This window comes from Podarcis gaigeae (assembly GCF_964106915.1).
Source record: "Podarcis gaigeae genome assembly, chromosome: 2".
NCBI classification, from domain to species: domain Eukaryota; kingdom Metazoa; phylum Chordata; class Lepidosauria; order Squamata; family Lacertidae; genus Podarcis; species Podarcis gaigeae.
In genome coordinates this window covers 40,299,726-40,319,919 of record NC_139679.1, presented here as the reverse complement: position 1 = coordinate 40,319,919, position 20,194 = coordinate 40,299,726, and the positions used below count along the sequence as shown (strand labels likewise).

The 20,194-nt window shown below is 40.7% G+C and overlaps 1 protein-coding gene across 1 annotated transcript in view; it reads left to right on the top strand.

Moving 5' to 3' along the window:
* Window positions 1-20,194, top strand: part of B3GNTL1 (UDP-GlcNAc:betaGal beta-1,3-N-acetylglucosaminyltransferase like 1) — a 167,617-nt gene that overhangs the window by 27,237 nt on the left and 120,186 nt on the right. Inside the window, exon 7 of the mRNA XM_083725914.1 lies at window positions 11,045-11,140. Coding sequence (XP_083582040.1) covers window positions 11,045-11,140 — 96 coding nt within the window. The remainder of the gene's footprint in view (window positions 1-11,044; window positions 11,141-20,194) is intronic.

The window sequence follows — 20,194 nt, the reverse complement described above, 5'->3', positions numbered from 1 at the left end:
ACTCTAGGGTTGTGCGCCCTTCTCACTTAAGAGGCCAGGGGCCAGCGCTGTCCGGAGACACTTCCGGGTCACATGGCCAGCGTGACATCGCTGCTCTGGCGAGCCAGAGCCGCACACGGAACGCCGTTTACCTTCCCGCCAGTAAGCGGTCCCTATTTATCTACTTGCACCCGGAGGTGCTTTTGAACTGCTAGGTTGGCAGGCGCTGGGACCGAGCAGTGGGAGCGCACCCCGCCGCAGGGATTCGAACCGCCGACCTTTCGATCGGCAAGTCCTAGGCTCTGAGGCTTTAACCCACAGCGCCACCTGCGTCCCAAGAGCTATGATTAGTGCAAATTAAATTTGTGGTTAATGGAATGCATTTGTAAAATCCAAGCAGGATGTATGTGAACATGTTCATATGGATCCTCTCAAGGAGCAGCAATTGACCTGTGCAAAAATTTTGGCAATAAAGACTTCATCTTGGTAACTGGATGAATCACGGTGAACAGAAGTAGTTTAATCCCTATTGTTTTGGCACTGCAGAAGCTGAGTACTGTACTTTACTTTGGGGATTTCAGTGTTTCAGAAGGTAGATGTGAAAGCACACATAGATGTACCAGTACTTTTTTTTTGCCATGCCTTTTTGCAAAAGGCTATGACCTAACTTCATACACTGAGTGTTTTTTTTTTTTTTTTAAATATATATTTGATTAAAAATTACAGGTGCAATAAACAGATTATGAATTTATTTAAGTTTATTCTACATAAAATGGAGGTAGGATGTCCTCTTATTAGAACCACATGTGATTATATTTTAAACCATTTATGAAAGCAAGGCTTCTCATCCATTAAAAACCTTCGAGGTAATATCCTCAGTGGTAGCAGCAGTGTTAAGTTTGCCATGTTCTCAACATAGACCTGAGGCGTAGGAAATCGTTTCAAAGCCAGGTCTCTCCTGGAGTGTTGGAGCTGTTCAGATACATGGCTTTGGCTCAGCCCCATCTCTACAGCAGTCATTAACTATAATCATGAACACATGAAAACATGACTTTTCTTCAAAGGAAAATGAGAGAGGGCAGCTTGTTGGTGAAATTTTAGAACTTCCTTCTAATTTTCCTTTTGTTTTTACCTGCGGCAGCACTTCTGAAACTCATTTAATTTGCATTCCATCATAATCTAATACAGCTTGTTCCATTCCAACTTACTGTGGAATGCCTTTAACATATTACTTTATGCTGTTCCTTTGAAAATTTGTTGTTTCAGGTTCCTCTCGACTTCCTTTGAATGGCAACATTTTGTGTTCTACACGTGCGATGTGTTAAGTTATAAAAGGGGGGGAAATGTTCCTTAGCATCAGTAGAATTCAGTAGAATTCAGTAACTGAACTTGTGGGTTTATATACCAAGGTTTGCTGCAAGCAGTATTTATGTATACTGAAGTATTCCTTGAGTGATATTTTATACAGATTTGGGCAGCTTATTTGAATGCAGAGATGAATTATGTTTATTACAGGCTTGTGACTGTCTCTTTGCCTCAAGCCAGTATAAATCGCCTTCAAGTAGAGAAAAGGAGTTTGTCTCAGTTTCTTATTTTTCTGGTTTTAATTTCAGTTCTCCACATTTTGAAATAATAGTCTACATGAAAATTCATAATACATATGTGTGGGTTCTCCTAATACATGCATTTCGTTTCAAAGAAATTGATCAGTTGCCTACTCTGGATGGGGTTGGCAGGGACGCAGGTGGCGCTGTGGTCTATTCCACTGGGCCTCTTGCCGAGCAGAAGGTTGGCAGTTCGAATCCCCAAGATAGGGTGAGCTCCCGTTGCTCTATCCTAGCTTTTGCCAACCTAGCAGTTCGAAAGCATACCAGTGCAAGTCGATAAATAGGTACCATTGCAGCAGGAAAGTAAACAGCGCTTCCATGCGCTCTGGCACTCGTCACAATGTCCTGTTGTGCTCTGGCACTCGTCATGCGCTCTGGCACTCGTCACAATGTCATGCTGGCCACATAACCCAGAAAGCTGTCTGTGGACAAACACCGGCTCCCTCGGCCTGAAATGCGAGATGATCTCCGCACCCCATAGTTCAGTTTGGGGGTGCTTCTGGATCCAGCACTGTCACTGGAGGCTCAGCTAGCCTCATTGGCTAGAAGTACCTTTTACCAACAATCACTGGTTCAACAGGTATTGCCATTCCTGGACCAGGAAGGCCTTGGGGTGGAGGACACCAAGAGATGTTTGAAGAGCAGCAGCTGAAGCAGCCCTGGCAGCAGCAATCTCTTGATTAGGACCTGGGCTCTGGTCTTTTTCCATCATCCCCTTCCTCCAGCCCCCATAAGTTGCCACTACCTTTAAAAAAGAATCCTATGTATATGTGCATATTCACTTATTGTCTGCTGCCTTAGGGGACTGTTGCCAGGTTCAAAGGCAGGTTTAAAAAAATACGAAGATACAAAAATGACCACTCATTTGCTAACGACAGCCAGAAGTGGAAAGATACCATCCCTCTATAGATTCCTGGAGAGTGAAATCTGGGATATGGCATATACAATGGTACCTCGGCTTCCAAACTTAATCTGTTCCGGAAGTCTGTTCTTAAACCAAAACCGTTCTTAAACTGAGATGCTCTTTCTCTAATGAGGCCTCCCGCTGCCGGTGCCCTTCCACCATTCGGATTTCATTCTTAGACTGAAGTAAAGTTCTCAAACCGGGATACTATTTCCGGTTTTGTGGAGTTTGTAAACCAAATTGTTCTTAAACCGGAATGATCTTAAAGCGAGGTACCACTGTATGATCAAGTTGACAGATCTGGTTAAAGTACGAGAGGGTAGGCAACAAGAGAATGTTTTTTCGTGAGAGAAGGAGTTTATTTCTTATTGAAATAAGAAAATGCAAGAGTCCGTGAATCCATATTCTCTGTTGGGGGGAAATTAAAACTCTGGGGAAGGAATTCATCATAGTGCTATGACAATTGTTCCATCAGCGCAAACATTTCTGCTGCCAGATGGAGCCATTTCCCCTCTCCTCTCCCCCCCCCCCCCCCGTGTGCTGTTCTGGGGGCTCACCTGACCCCCTCAAGCCAATTGTGGGGTGGCTTGGGGAAGAAAAACCCATTGCACAAGTGGAAACCCTTTAATGGACTTCTGCTGGCAGAACTCATTACAGTAGTTGAATCTGGCCCTCAGGAAGTACAAACTCAAGAAGTGTCAAGGAAACTAAGAAAAAAATAACTGTTTCTTTTTGAATAGCAGTAGTAAAAGCAATTAGATGATTCCTGGTAAATAGTTATTGAAATGCAAATCTATGATAACATTTTAGAGCAGGCTTCCTCAACCTCGGCCCTCCAGATGTTTTTGGCCTACAACTTCCATGATCCTTAGCTAGCAGGACCAGTGGTCAGGGATGCTGGGAATTGTAGTCTCAAAACATCTGGGGGGCCAAGGTTCAGGGAGCCTGCTTTAGAGATACTATGATCCAAAAACATAATGTTTTGCAGGTTGTTTATATTTTCTGTTGTTTTCATAATCCATCAATCAAACAAACAAACAAACATACACCCACTCACCCATTATCCCTATTCTGGAACCTTGTGGTCCTGTGTATTTGCCATGCTTAGTGGACACAGTTTGTTGCGTTATGAGGATTTTTGGACTAACCCAGAAAAGTGTTGCTTTATGTTCTTGGCAATCCAGCACTTACTAATACCATTAGGGTATTGTATAGTTTGGGCACTGGCTGTTGGCAAGTTTGTATACTTCCATTGTGCAATAATAACTGCAAAGGAACACTTCTAAAAACAAAGTGGGAGTGACAAATAAGCCCTTTGTTCTGTTTTCAAACTTGGGGCTCTTTTTTTTTTTAAGTCCAGTGATTGTAGCAATGCTAGACATAAAGATGTTGGAAGATGTTTAAAATGTTGGTAAGAAACTTGCTGTTAACCTTAAAGTAAGCAAAGATTGTGCAAGACCTTGAAATTCAGTCCTTTGTTTGAAGCTTCTGTCTCCCTACTACTGATCTAGTGTCTATGTTCTGCTATAGCTCTGTGGCTCAATGCGCTGTTCAAGCATCAGGGGCTGCATATCTATGAAGATGCATTCCATCTAACACATCTGGTCCACTGCTATTGTTATGTCATCTGTGCAATGCACGCTCCTGCTTTGAAGGGGAAAAGTTGTTTCTCTCCTGTTGGTTCTGTGTGACCATTCAAAATGGGTATACTTTAAGTGGCATTGCAGGTTCTGGGAAAATATGAAAGGACGTTATATTTTTCATCTTTGAGCTTTGTTGTATGTGCATGGCTTGGGCACCAAGGGCCACGATTTCAAAGGAATTCAAGACTCCACAGTTCAGGGTCAGACTTTCAAAAGGTCTTGGATCCCCTTAGAACATCAAAGAGAGTGGGCAGGCTTTCAAATGAGTTCAGTATTTATGGAACACATCTAACAATCTGCTCTTTATTTAGGTTTTTAATTAACTTAGCCTTTCATTCTTGACAAAAAGTTAATTCTGTCTTTAGGTGCCAATTTGAAATTGTGTTGGAAATCTGGGTTTACAAGTGGAGGCTTTCTCATTTCATAGCATCTTTCTTGAGGCAACTTGATAATCACACGTGGCAGACTTGTTGCTGCAGAGGGCAAGGCTTAGAACCAGTGGGTAAAAATTTCAGGGAAGGTTGTTTATATTTTTAGGATGGCTTTTAAGTTGCATAAAATCCAGAACAACAGTAAAACAATATGAAAGAGGTACAACAGATAGACAGTATCCTTAAAACAATTCAGTACAAGTTAAAATTCATTGGGGAAAAATAATTATATTTAAAATTCACCTGGTGAAAAAGGCAACAAGATTAGACACAAGGTAAGCCTTCCTGGGGAATGCATTCCACAGACAGGTTGCCACCACTGAGAAGGCCCTCTCCCAACTCACCATTCATCATGCTTTAAATGACAGGGTCATCTAGATATGACCTCGTTGTACAGGTAGGTTCATGTTGCTGTAGACTTGTGTGGGAAACCTGTGGATGCCCTAAGGGCTGGTAGACAATATTACCTCCAGGTAGTGTGGCCAATGCTCCATGACATCTGGAGGAACACAGGTTTCCTAACCCAGGACTATATTATCCTCCAGGTATTCGGGTCCCAAATAGTGAATGGCTTTAAAAGTCAGCACCAGCATTTTGAATTGTGTTTGGAAGTGGGCTGGAAGCCAGGACATCAGCAAGAGATTTTCCTCATTGCTGAGTCCCAGGTGACAGCCTAGTACAGGCTTCCTCAAACTCAGCCCTCCAGATATTTTGAGACTACAACTCCCATCATCCCTGACCACTGGGATCACGGGAGTTGTAGGCCAAAAACATATGGAGGGCCAAGTTTGAGGAAGCCTGGCCTAGCAGCTGTAGTTTGATTCCATTTCCTGATTAGTCTTCAAAAGCAGGCCAGTGTGGAGCACCTGGGTCTAATGTACTCAGGCATCCAATCTAGGAGGGATTGCTTTTAGTTAGCTGAAGAAAAAACAACTCAGTGCCACAGAAGCTACTTCGGTCTCCAGAACAAACATTGGACTTGTGAGTATTCCCTGACTGCTAACCTGATCCGTTAGGGCATATATTCATAGCAGGTCAAGCAACATGTACAGAAGTCATTCTTTGAGACATGATCTCCCTAGGTTTGAAATGGTTTGGACTGAGTTGAAGGGAGGGGAGGGAGACTGGAGAATTAAATGGGGATGAGAAAATATATTTTTATTTGTATTTATTAAATTTGTATGCCACCCTTCATCTGAAGATCACAGGGCAATTCACAACATAAAAAAATATGAGAACACAAAATACATAATAGAACAAAAAACAACCAATAGCCTCCGCCCCCACAAACACATGGTTTAAGTAGTTTGTGAACCTTGCTAATTGGCAAGTATGTAGTAAAATTAATACAATCTAAATTTTTTAAAAAGGACGTGGTTTCCCCTGTGCCTCTATCACTGATTTATCTATGTGGGATAGCCTGTCCTTTCAGCTGCAGAATATTTTAGGTGCAACAGGCATACATTGGAAATAGGATTTTGCTTTTAATCTTCAGTTTATAAGCTTTCTGGTAACATAGAGACAGGATATATTAAAAGGCCACTCTTATCTTCAGGGCTCTTGCTTAATTGCCACTTCATATATTTTCCTAAACTCCCTCACAGTGTTTGTTTCATGCTTCTAACAGGAAATCAAATATTGATTTTCTGCATACTTATACAGAGTGAATTTATGCAGCAGATTTGCTTTGAGAGTAATATTTCATTAAAGCAGAAACTCTCATGATTTAGCAGTATTTAAAACACTCCCTTTAGATTTTTGTTGACTTTATATCTGAAAGTAAAGGAAGAACAACAATCAAAATCACTTTGGGTTGGCTTTTGTTTCTTTTTCTGCAGCAGTGTATGAAAGAACAATTTGAAAGAGCCATTTCAGCCACGTTTTAAAGAAGAGACCAGAGGACAGAGATCTTGATATTTTGGTCCTTATTTAATGGCAGTTAGAAATGAAAGACGGCGCATCAAAAACACATCAACTTTGCCGTTATAGGTTGTGATGCACATTACTTGAAATAATGGTCTGAAGAGGACCTTGTTACTGTTTAAATTAATGATGATGGTCGGTTTCCTCCGTAATTTCATATGCATGCACGACAGTAATGATCCACTTGTTCTTTTTTCACGTTTTTGTTTACAGTATCTTTGCTCCCCTCAGCCTCACTTTCTGCTAGCCCCATACTTTTTCCTTGTGTATATTTTCTTTCTGTGCATTCTCATTTAGTTAAGCTGTGTCTGGTCACTGGTACCTGTGGCACACAGTTAAGTGCTAGTCATGTGCAGAAAGCTGAGTAGGAGGGACATCCTAGGCAGGGACTTGGCCAAGTTGTAGTACTGCCAATATAGTGGTCAACATAGGCGCTGGGGCCCTGGTTGTGCTAGCCCTTTCTGCCCCCTGGTGCTTTGTGGTTTTTAGCATATCTGCTCAAAGTTTGGGAAAACTATGCTACTTCTCTCATGAAGCAACACACTACACACTTTTGTGGGTTTTGAGCATGCTGCCACATTCAGGTTGTGAGGAATCTCTCTCCCCATCCCAATTGCTTGGTTGCTTTTCTTATTAATGGAATCATTTGTGCCCAAACCTGTTGTCTGCACCCACCATGGTTGGGCAAATGGCAGGGTCCACTGGGGTTCATGCTAGTTGCTCATTTCCTGTGTTATATATTATTACATTTTGGATGCCTGCCTTCTCTCTTCCTCCATCCCTGATGCAGTGGGGTCCAAAGGCAGTATGGGATAATGAAAATGGCACTTGTATTGTGAACAGTGTCTGGAATGTAAATAAAGCAGGGGAGGGGTGAGGGAGACTTTGTGCCTGATAGTGTGTAGAGGGCCCCTTGTCTCGGAGCCCCTCAAACTCACATTAAGCCTTTCAGTTTTGCTCACTGCCATGATGCCTTGTATTTAAAAGAAAATACAGTGGTACCTCAGGTTACATACGCTTCAGGTTACATACACTTCAGGTTACAGACTCCGCTAACCCAGAAATAGTGCTTCAGGTTAAGAACTTTGCTTTAGGATGAGAACAGAAATCATGCTCCAGCGGCACGGCGGCAGCAGGAGGCACCATTAGCTAAAGTGGTGCTTCAGGTTAAGAACAGTTTCAGGTTAAGTACGGACCTCCGGAACGAATTAAGTACTTAACCTGAGGTACCACTGTAATAGCAATTAATAAAAACAGTTAAAATAGAACAGTAGAGGTGGTTTTAGAAAAGAAAGGGAGATGTTACCTGAGATGGCATTTTTGGACATGTTCACCTCAGGTTACAGGCTACATTTGGGAAACGTGGAGTTGCTATAGACTGTTTCAAGAGCTTTCTTAAAGCAAGAGTTGCTTACATCAAATGGAGCAGAGGCCTCACTGAAGAAGAACAAGAGCATGTATATTAAACTATGAAAACTGGATGCTTCTGGGCCGGAATCAAGTAAGTTCTTGCACTAGCAGAAGCCAGTGCAATGAGTCCCACCAGCACAACAGGACTTAATCTCCCCCCACCCCCCATGCCCATCCCAAATCCACTCAGGTGAGTTGGGACTTAAGTTTAAATTACTGACATGAGTGCAGTAGTAAACATCTCTTTATTGACAGTGGATGTGCTTGGACTGTACTTATTGATCTCTACCAAGCTCTTTCTCTTGAAAACCACAGCAAATCAAGTTCTCATATTGGGAACAAAGCCATAGTAGAGTTCAGCATAAGGAATTATTGCTTTTTGAGGTGTTTCTTGAAGTGGGATCCAAGATGTCAATTGTTTATTGAAAGAGCAAGCTATTCTCATGGCTGTATCTTGGTATTCACAGAAAAAAGATAATTGGCTATATCATTATCTTATGAGAAGTTGAATAAAATCACTTTTTAGTTGTAGGAGCACCTGGGTTTTGTATTAGGAAAAAATTGCTCATGAAAGCTGTCCATTGAAAGCTCAGATTGGCTTTCTTTTTTTTGGGGGGGGGTATGTTGTTGGACAGGATTTAAAGAAAACTTTGAACAGATATAGCAGACCTAAGTTATGAGCATGTTTATTCAGACTCGCTAAGCTCAATCAGCTTTACTCCCTGGTGCGTTCAGGAGCGTACTGTTGAAAGTGTTTTCACAGCTATTCCCTCTCTACAGGTAACCAAGGGAACTGTTACTCTGGGAAGTGTATGGAATGGGTCTGGTGAGATGTTTAAAAGAATTTTCAGCACCCTCACTAAATTACAGTGCACAAATTTGTTTGGGGAGACCATACCAGTTAAAACGGGTTCTGTAGTGTAGTGTTTGGTAGTGCAGTTAGGCCCTTTGTTTTGGCATAGTGAATCTTGCTTTCTGAAGCCCAGGTGATCCTTTAGTCTTGCTTTTGTACCCAAACCCTGTGCTTACGCTGAACTGGAGGCTTTATAAATGTTGCTTTCTTCCGAACTATTCTGCCATATCTGCAGGAATACTTGGGCTGAAGTCATTGAGATTAGAATCTCCTAAATCCTGGTTAATCTATTTCAACTGGCTCATGGATTGGACTGCTAGTATATTTACCCCAGAGCATTGTGCATATCGGAGGCAGCTTTAACCTGGTGCCTCTTCATTATATAGTGTTTCAAGAGTCTGAACATAGCTAAAACCTGGTTGCTTTGCATTACTGCTTTTCACAACTTGGGGTGGAACATCTAACATTCTGCTCTAATTGGAAACCTGGCCGTAAGAAAGCCAGTATTAAGACTAATCTGTCACCTCCTGGCAGCTGTTCATTAATTTATATTTGTGTAGCTTTGGCCGGGTCAGTCTGCTTTGTGTACAGAAGCTAAGCTTTCTTATCTTTTTGTTATGGAATTCCTTTCAAACAGGCAGAGCTGTGTTTGCCCAGCACTTCGCATCTTTTTCCACCTACTTCTTCCAGTTGTCCCACCCCCACCACACTTAGTTCTTGTCGTGTACTTTAAAGCTTATTTTGTAAATCCTATGAAATGAAAGATTCTGGTGCGCAAGAGCGCATGTATATATCCACACACATGTGCGTATGCACACGCACACACACTCTTTGTCAAATCAATATGAAATGCTCAGTTCTTAAATGAAAAGCAAGCTATCTACCATTAGTTTTGGATGGGCTTCCCCCAATTTTGTGGTAACACAAAGGCTTGCTCCCTATGAATTATTAGGAAGAGATGCACCCCTGGGGTCTTTGTGAATGGAAAAATTAGTGAGCAGTCATGATAGAATCATTTTAAGCTGCTGCTCAAGCATGGAAATTTGATTTGCGTACTTAACAAACTACATCCCCCACTATACATATAAGTGTTGTGACCAGACAGTTGATTGAACTTGCTTCAGTTGATATTATTCTCCAGCAACCAAACACTTGTGTTGCATGACAGTTCAAATATTATGCAGTTAAAAGACTCTTCATACTATGACATTTGACTGTCCACAGTGCATTTCAGGCATGCCACAGCTTGTGACCAGCCAAGCATTGGTCCTGCCAGAAGGTTGTCAACCTTCATGAGTTAGCTGGAACTGCAGATAAACAGCAAAATATGAGAGGGTTCTTGCACCCCAGGCCAAGTGATGACCTATGGCTGGCATGCTGTGCGTCACTTCATGGGTTACAAGTTGAGCAAGTTTTGATATGTACACAGTTACATTAACTTCAGTTAAGATTGTTTTATGAGTGAACAAGACTTTGATCATTAGAACCAAAGCTCGGAATTCATAAGTCACTTCTCCTAATGTTAATTTTGTATTCAGATAGCATCTCCGAAGTCTGTAAGCAGAAGGGCACAGCAAGTGTGAAATGTCAGTAACAGTGCAATTAGCTCAAGATCTCTTTTGTTTACTTTGGATACATAATTAGTGGGAAAGACAAGACTAGCTTGGGGGCCCTACTGGCCACCTAGATAAGCAAACAGATGGAACTGTATGTGTATATGCTGCCTTGGCAGTCCAATCTGATAACATTAGAAAAGCCATCACAGCTGTCAGAATAAAAATGTCTAAACAAAACTGCTGCACTCACTTAAAGGGTGTTGTAGTTTTTAACTATGTATGTGACTTGATATGTCTTTAGGATGCATGGTTAACTGCTCCTTGTATCTGTAAAGTTGATGGATGGGGTAGATTGCAGCGTAAACTCTGTTAGTAGTAGCATTTCCTATGTTGAGAGTCATGGTACATTGATACCATGTGCATAAAATCACAGAATTGTAGAGTGTAAAGGGATAACGAACCACTGCATTAGTAGCACCAAGGTGACTTCTCTGCGGTGCAAGCCTGAGTAGTGTGTATGGAGGTCCTGGGCTGCCCAGATGACAAGTTTCCCCCTCTCTGCCTCACTGATGTTGTCCAAAGGAAAGCACAACAATATGTTTGGCACCAGCTTGGTTAATGCTGAAGGTTAATGCTGTAGGGCCTTCTTCTCTCTTCAGAGAATGTCTGAAATTATTTAACTGTTTTAATGTTCTGCTATCTATACTTCCTAAAGGTAATGTCTGTTTGTACTTTCAGATTATAGGTTGCCAGATTGAGAGAGAGCCAGCAGAGGCAACTGAGCGATATACTCGATGGATCAATAATCTAACCTGTGAGCAGCTTCTTACTCAGGTATTTTGCATTTATCTTTTTCACCTTAAGATGCCAGAAGGCTGATTGCCATCTATTTCTTCTGTTTTATGTTGTTTACTCACTTAGCTTGAGTACCCAGGAAGTGGAAGTGTACTTACATAAATCTACCAGGTAGCAAGAGCTAGACAGTATAAGTGTATTTCTATTTCCTTAAAATGATTATAATAGGGAGGAGAGAAAGTTATAGAAAGCGGCTGTACTCCTCATATTTCTTGTTCTAAACTGTAGGTGGACAGAATCTATACCATGATCACTGCAGTTGGGCTGCACTTCATTACTTACAAGTATCATCACTTTAGCTTTCACAAAATGATATTTTTGATTCAGGGTTCTATGCCTAATTATGCAGAGCAGTTAATCTATTGGCATAGAAACTAGGGTAGACATTATTATACACTTTGTTAGATTTAGATCCTTTGAGAGAGCCAATGTGGTGTTGTGTTTGGCGTACTGGACTCTGACCTAAAGTGATCTGATGTTCAAGTCCCTGGCCAGCCATAAAGCTCAGTTGGTGACTCTGGACCAGTCGTTCCTTTTTATGCTTGGCCTAGTCTACCTTGCAGGGTTGTGGGTGAGGATAGCCAAATACCAGCACAACTGTTCTCTTTCTAAGTTACATTGTTGTATTTGAAATGTTCGTCACTTAAGTCAAACCAAGTGCTAGGAACAGAGAAACAGGACAATAACTTTTGAAAATTTAAGAAACTTGTTCTCATTTGTTTCTGCCAAAATAAAATTTCCAGTTTCGTTGGTTACTTTTCCAAAGAGGGATTCCCCCAAAGAGCAAATAGTTACTCCTTTTTCAACATGTAATAATAGCCCTGTATTGTTTATGTTTAAGTTGGAACATTGATTTGACATTTAAGTACCCATACACATATCTATATATGCTCATTCCAATGACATGATTAGAACAGCATTGTTAATAACAAGTGGTGCCCTTTAATTATTTTATGATTCTTGTGGAGGGCAGTGGGCAGCCTTCCAAAGCACTGAAAAACCGAGGAAATGTGTTTGTGATCTGCCACTGCAGTATCTTCAGTGTGGTAGCACCAGGGTCATGGAACTCTCTACCTAATGAAAATAAGCTGTGAGTTTTAGGCACCAACTTAAGATTTTGTTGTTTGAGCAGGACTTATTTTGAAAACAACCTACTATTTTTATAATTTTGCCACATAACCCATTCTGTACCCCTCCCTGCAAAAAAATAATAATTGAAATATAGTTTGCTTTGGTTTTATTGTTATGTTCTTTGGGCCTTAACTGGGATCTTGTACACCAAATGGATACAAATATTTAAAATGAATGAAGATTCTTTCCCCTCTCTGCCTTCAGCTCTGAATTCCTTGAGTCTCAGGAACTAGTTTAGGAACTTGAAGTAGGGTGGGTGGGTGGGTAGAGTTGTTGGATGTGGTTGCCATACTGAGCTCTTTCCTACACCCCCTTTATTTTTTTCTACAAGTCTGTGTATCCAACCTTCCAAGTGTCTTAACATAGCATCTCTGTGTGTATATATTTAAGTATGTGGGGAAACTTGTCACTATGCTACAAATTTTTACCATGGCTTGTATTATGGCTTCCATATATAATAGCAGCATTCAGAGACATTGGATTATATCCATATTTATGCAAGGTCGGGTATTTGATGGGAAGCTACCATATTTTAGTGCATTTGAGGGTTGAATAATTCTGGCCTTTCCTGAGGTGGCTGAAATAATTTTTACTATTGGTTTCCCACTAATAGCCTGCTAGGTACAAAAGTGTTCTTTGTTTTTTGTTAGGTTTGATTTTTGCTGCTATTAATAGCCCATGTCATCAGATCAATGGTGTGTTCTGTATTTGTGCATGCTCAAGTTTATGGAGTAAGAAAAAGAGGGTGGGGAGAAGAAAAATATATATTTTGCCCGTCAAGAAATTCAGTAGTATCTCGAGAGCAGCTTTATATAACTGACCCTTTTACTGGTCAGCAAATACTTATTTGGAATTCTTGAAATGCAGAAACCCAGGAAAAATTATCTCTAAGTGAGATGCATCTTGTGTGATTTGAAACCAACATAATTACCTTAGCAACAGATTGTTTCCTACCTAATGCAATAATCACTGAATGAAAAAAAGTTTGGCAAATGCAAGTACATTTATGGAAGAAACCTGTTCCATTTTCAGGGAAATATATGTATTAGCAGAGTATGATGAGGGATCTAATGTCTGGGTCATGGCAGACCATCACAGTGTGTCTTAAGAAGCACATATTTGGGGCTTAGATTTTGTGGTATTCTGGCAGGAAGACAGGTATTTTTAATTTTTTTAGGCTTAAGTTTCTCAGAAGAGGAATAAATCTATGCTAGGTTTCATATTGTAGGAACTCTTGTTTCATTTCCTCACTGCTCTAATGTTAGCGGCAATCATGCAAGTTTCAGGGTGATAAATATAATGCAGGGAAATGTTCATGTTGCACCTTCAAACTATCTGGTGACATCTCTGAAGTATGAAGCAAAATACATTGTACATATATAAATTATACATGATTATATCGCATAATCAATAGTACATGCTATAGAACGAGGCACTGATATTTAATGTCAACTTCAGTGAAAGACTCACAAGAAAATGACTTCTTGGAATGAAAGTACATACTCGAGTGGTCCTCAGATGAATTTTGTGTCAGATTAGCAGTCAAGTCAGAAAAAAGATTTGGAAATAATGATCTGTGCAATATCCAACATTGCCATTTTGTTGAATTGGAAAACGCTTATCTGTAGAGAAGTTTTTTCTTAATAGCCAACTTGATTAAACAACTAAAATGATATCAACATACTGCTTGAACTGAGAGTGAAAAGGAAAGCAACAAGTTCAAGGGCATTCACCAGGTTATATTTCTGTGGATCATTTCAGTCACTTTTAATGGAAATTGATTTGAGCTTATATAGAGTTAAGAGGAATGAGAATTGATGTGAAAGAAATCGAGTTTACCTCTAGAATGGGAAGCTGACTCTGAATATTGATATGGTAGTTTCTAGTCAAGTGACTAGATGGATTGTTGAGGGAGGGAAGCTAAGCATATTGAAACATCATTAAATTTTGGTCTGTGTTACTTTAGGCCAAAGATTGTGTGAGTTGAAAATATATTTATTGAGTGGAGTTTAGAAATTACTTATTGTAACTGTTAAGAGTAGATTTTTGTTTAATTTTGAAATGCTGATATTTAATATTATTCTATATTATTTTAATGAATGTTGAATGTTATTTTATTTGCATATTGTATATATTATTATGCATATTGTCTTGTTTATATGACGTTAGCCGCTCTGAGCCCAGCTTTGGCTGGGGAGGGCAGGATACAAATAAAATTTATGATGATGATGATCCCAGGCCATTAAGGCAAATGGGTATGAGTGGAACAGGAATTCTTTATCAGTAGGGTGGCAAAGCTCCCAAGGGTCACAGAAGTTATGGTTGCGAAGGAGCTCTGTAAAAGACTTACCAGTTTTGAGAGCTTAGAAGTGGAGCCTTTGTGGTCAAGCATTAGGGTTCAGGCACTCATTCAGGTGTGTAAAATTATTTCACCATCATGAAAGTCTTGTAGAGATTTTTTTTAAAAAACACACAAAATCAACCTGTAATAGGAACATAAAAACAACCAACTGTGTGCTTACCTGCCCTTAGAGAGCTCTTTAGTAGAAGGAACCTGCCTCTTGGGTGTGCCAGTGAGTTTTTAACAACGAAGGGGCACTTCAGTGCAATAAGCATCAAGCCCCCCCTTGATTTAGAAGAGTTGGAGAGCAGAGTTGATCACTAGTCATTTGCTTTTAAAAAGGTGAGTATTAGTTTTGCTTTTTAATCGTGTGTTCACAGCCTAGGACCCTCGTACCTACGGGACCACGGAGAGCCTCAAGGTCCATAAATAGCAACACCCTAGTGGTCCCGGGCCCTAAGGAAGTTAGATTAGCTTCAACCAGAGCCAGGGCCTTTTCAACTCTGGCTCCGGCCTGGTGGAACGCTCTGCCTCATGAGACCAGGGCCCTGCAGGATCTGATTTCTTTCCGCAGGGCCTGTAAGACAGAGTTGTTCCGCCTGGACTTTGGCCAATTTGATTCCCTCCCCCTCTTTCTTTTTTCTTTCTCCTTTCTCCTCCTGTGATGAGGCTGCATTTTAATATTTTAATGTTTCAATATTTTAATGTTTCAATATTTTAATGTTTCAATATTTTAATGTTGTATTTTAATGTTGTATTTAAGTTGTATTCATTCAACTTGTTTTTCTTATTGCTTGTTAGCCACCCTGAGCCCGGCCTTGGCTGGGGCGGGCGGGGTATAAATAAAAATTATTATTATTATTATTGAACAAAGAGTGTTCTTTTTTAAAGATATATTCTACTTTAAGAATGTTTAACAACTGAGCCCAGTCCTATATGCAGTACAGTATAGTACAGCCCATGCCTATATACAGCACAGTTTGAGAAGTAGCATGATCAGAAGTGAAGTGGAGGTAGGGCAAGAATGGGTTTTGCGGTTAGCAAAATGTTAGCCAGGCCCTCGCCCAAGAGGAAATGTGAGTGGTTGTAAGCCATCCGGTACGTGAAGAAGGAGGAAGTGGTATGCAGCGGGCTGCTGGGTAGCTGTTGGGTTTCTGCCCTTTCAGTGGATGAGCTGGCTTCTCTGATGTGGGTGAATTTAACCTTTTGCATCAGATCTTGCAGAGAATCACTCAGTATGCACATTTTCAAATATCTTATCGTGAACTGGTGAAGTCCTCAGTGTGATATGAAATGCCATGTATGAGTTGTTATTGCTAATTATTGAAACAGAAACTCTCAAAAACAGTGTAGGCTTTTGTTCTTCAAGGGAAATTTTCTTCTGTTTTCCATGATAAGCCCACATTTAAATTTATTCATTTATAATGTGCACTTATCAGATGGAAAGTATGCTGGTAAAAACACTTTTGGGATCTCAAAAACACTTAAGTAGAAAATATTTTTTACTGCCAGTGGTAGCTCAGTGCACTTATAGAAATTTAATACGTTATTGGGAATAATTAAATTCCTACACGTTCTTAAATGTTCCAGTGCTGCATTAGGAAAATATCTCTTAAAGAGCACTCTCAGTGAGGAGTGTTTCTTTGGTCCTCTGTTTCCTTGGAGGCAAAGATCTATTGAATCGCTGTCTGGTGGGCCCAGGGAAGCAGAAAACCAAACCACATTGCACCATCCCCTTCTTACTGGCTTTTGCTATCTCCACACTGCATCTTATCTCAGCAACTAGTGACCATAGGCATTTGTCTTCTGCTTTGTTTTTCAACCATAGGAATGGGTGTGTGTGTGTGTGTGTGCGCGCGCGTGTTACCCCCCAACCTGGTAAACTAAATATTTGTGTTTTTTCCTGTTATGTTCATTTTTCAATATATTTCTTTGTCCTGTGACTTATTTTATTGAACAATATTTATTTACTGCTTAGTTGTTAAAAATAAAACATTAATATAAAATAAAACATAAGTAAAATAAATAAAATAAAACATAAATAAAATAAAATAAACATTAATTTTTTAATTAAAAAAACATAGTATTTGTTCTGGCACAAATACAACAGAAGGTTGAGAGCTTTTTGTTACCCTCTGTTAAACAGAATTTACATTTGTTCTTTTGCAACACTGTGTGTCATTGTCTCACCACAGGACAGCCACAAAGTCACCACAAATGCAACTAACAGTACAGAAAGCAAAGGCTTCATTAGAGGAGCTGTGTGATCTTTCTTGTGATGGGGAGGGGGTGACATTGGAGACTTAAATTTAGTGTTCTTCTTTCAATCATGAGATTGTTATTCCAGCAATTTAAAGGGCTAATTTTGACATAATATTTTTCACCCACAGGTGAAGTTCCCATGTATATTCCCGTGAATGGATATACATGAAGATCTGATGCAAACAAAATATTTGCTGATTTCTTTACTGTTGTTAGGAAATCAGGAGCATACAATGGGTTTGCATGCTCTCTTCCCTTTTCAGAATTGGTCATAGTTCGCGCATATATGTATATATATGGACCAACACTTATTTGGCTGACTAAAGGACAATATGAAAGGCCTTTGTACCCAACCTGTGTGTGAAAATCTAAAAACTGCTTCCAATATAGGGCCTTGTGCATCTTAAAGAGCTATTTATTATTTCATAAGCTTCCATGGAATAATAAATGAGTTTTTAAGGTGTCACAAGACTCTGTGTGATTTTTGCTGCAAGTGACTAAAACAATTACCCTTCTAGAAATCATTATGTGTGCTAAGTTATGGTTTCCTTGTATATTGATTTTTTGGTGCAAAGACATGCAGAGTGGTGAACAGTATATTTATGCAATAAAATAGATCATGATTATAAACAAATCACCAGAATAATATAAGGAAGCAAATTCATAAAATAACTGATAGTGGCATACTTACACAGTGAGTGGCCAAAGTGCTTCAGTATTCAACCTACTCAAGGCAGTCTTATTCAACCCAATCACCAACATTTATTCCTATAGTCTCTATCCCTCTCCTACTATGTCATGGTGAACAAGCAGATCCTCTTGCCCCATATGTCACTCTTAACAGGACCCTATCCAGCCCCTCACTCCAAACTAAAGGAGTCTCCATAAAAATACTTCCAATCCTGGAAGTTTCTGTCTTCACAGGATAGGCTGGGTGTTCCTGAGCCTGCCAGCTCTTAGTTTTTCTTCATGCACTGCAGGCCAGATGAAGCCTGAGGATGCTTGAGGGAAAACACCACCCCCTGGCAGCTGATCCATGCCTTGTAATTTAGAGTCTCTGCTCCTCAGCTTTCCTGGCAATTGCATCTGTGTGCAAATTCTGTTTACTAGAGATTCTTGCAGAGATGGCAAATTGGAATTCCCCTTCTCCCATTCTTGTTATCCAGTGCCTTAGTCTTTGAGCTAAAGGCTCACATTAACTAGGCAGCTCCCCCCCCCCCCCAAAAAAAATCCAGTAGCAATGAGGAGGCTGGTATGACTCCGCCTTCCTTCTCAGTCCTGTGGGGTTCAGGTGGGGAGACAGTAGAGTGCTGGGAAATGTTCCCCTTTTGAAGTAAAATATGACTGTGTTGGACTTGCTTTGGAATTGGCAACTTACATGTAAATTGGATAGCATTGTGATTACTATTTTCAGTCAGTTGGAACTCCACTGATGTCTTAACTAGGTCTTAAGTACCACTTAAGTCCAGGATTGCCTCCTCTCTGGTCTGTTGCAACACCAAACTTTGGAGAGCACAATCATTTGGAGAGCACAGTCATTTAGGCTATCTCAACATTTTAGCTCTTGGTTGAGACTTGACCATGTGTCTACCTAGTCACTATGAGTGTAATGAAGTCACCCATTAACAAATTACATTTGGGGCCATGTATTGCCACCCACAGAGGAGTGTTCAAAACGACTACTTGTGGAGGAGTGTTCAAAACGACTACTTACCGCCGCGGAAACTCCCGCCGTGCTCTGAAGGCTTGCGGATAGCTGCCTGAAGCCCGGGGTGCGCAGCTTCAGCGAAAGCCTGCATTTGCTCCATAGGACGCACACACATTTCCCCTTCATTTTTGGAGGGGGAAAAGTGCATGCTATAGAGCGAAAAATACAGTATATGTACGTTTAATAATTATGCCTGGACCTTACGCCAAATTGTTGATGCAGAGATAGGGAACCTGTGGTCCTCCAGATATTGTTGTACTCAAACTCCCCAGCAAGCCTGGCCAGTAGTTAGGGATGATGGAAGTGGAAGACTAACAACATCTAGAGGGCCACAGGTTTCCTATCTGTGGTTTAGTGCTTTCAAATCTACCTACTCCAATATGGCTTACATATATATTTTTTTTCAGATGGTTCTAACTACTTCAACAGTAAATTCTCAAACACACTTAAATGATGACACACAGATCCTGGGGGATTAACGTGGACCTAGGACAGAACGAAGTATTAGATGTATGCATGTTACTGTCAAGCTTTGTCACCTGAGCAAAGCTGCTTTTTCTACTCTGTCTTCCAGTTTGATAGAATTCAAAAAACTGGCCTAATAGAAGTGTACCTTGAATTACATATACAGTGGATTGGAGTGGGTGAGAGCTTTTCATTGTGAAATTATTCATAGATCTGCCCAGCAGATGTTGGCAATCGCAAAAGGGAACAGAGGCCATTCTGTGGTCAGCCAGCATGCTTCATTTCACGTGGGCAGATAAAGGCTCAAGGCAGTAACTATTTCCTTTTAGCACGCTGGGTGACAGTGTGAGCAGCCTGTGTGGGCAAGAGCCCCGGTTAACTCATACAAAGTCACTTTTGTAACGCATCTGTTTTTTGTTAATAGGTAAGAAGGGACTTCAGTTAAAGTTTCCCTGTCCCCAGTTTAGTAAAAATGCTGACTCGTGAGCATAAACTTCTGTATTTGGAAGTTGATTTTTCTACTTTCTCACCTAGGAGCATAATTTAGTATACTAGCTGGCTCCATGAAGTTCATGGACAGAAGCCGAATTTAAAAGCAGCTCAGTCCTACGCCTGTGTACTCAGAAGCAAATCCTTCTGAGTTCTGTGGGATGCAGAGGTAGCATGTGTAGAACTGGCCTGCAAAAGTGTCTTTAAACTTTAAACCTTCAGGTTGACTCAGGCCCACAAAATCACATCTGTTGGTCTGCCATCATCCCAAATATTGAATACCTTCTTCCACTTACCTTACCTGTGAAAGCTAGCCTTTGGGTATTTGAAAAAAAGGAGGTTGGGGAGGAAGCCTATGGAGGGACTTCTTTGAATGTGGGTGGGGGAGTGATTGAGAGAGATGCATTTGGGCAGAGAGGAGGGAGGTGTGGGGCTGTGTGTGAGAAAGTGGGGAGTAGAGGGGGCGAGAGAGAGGAAGGAGGAGATACACAATTAGGAAGAGAGAGAAATGCATGTCTGACTGTGTATACATGATGTGCATCAGGGTGTGGGAGTGGCGGGTGGATGAGTTAAGTGGTGCGGCCTCCCTGTATATTTTTTCTGGTACTTGGGAATGCTCCCTGTTACTGGACAGAAT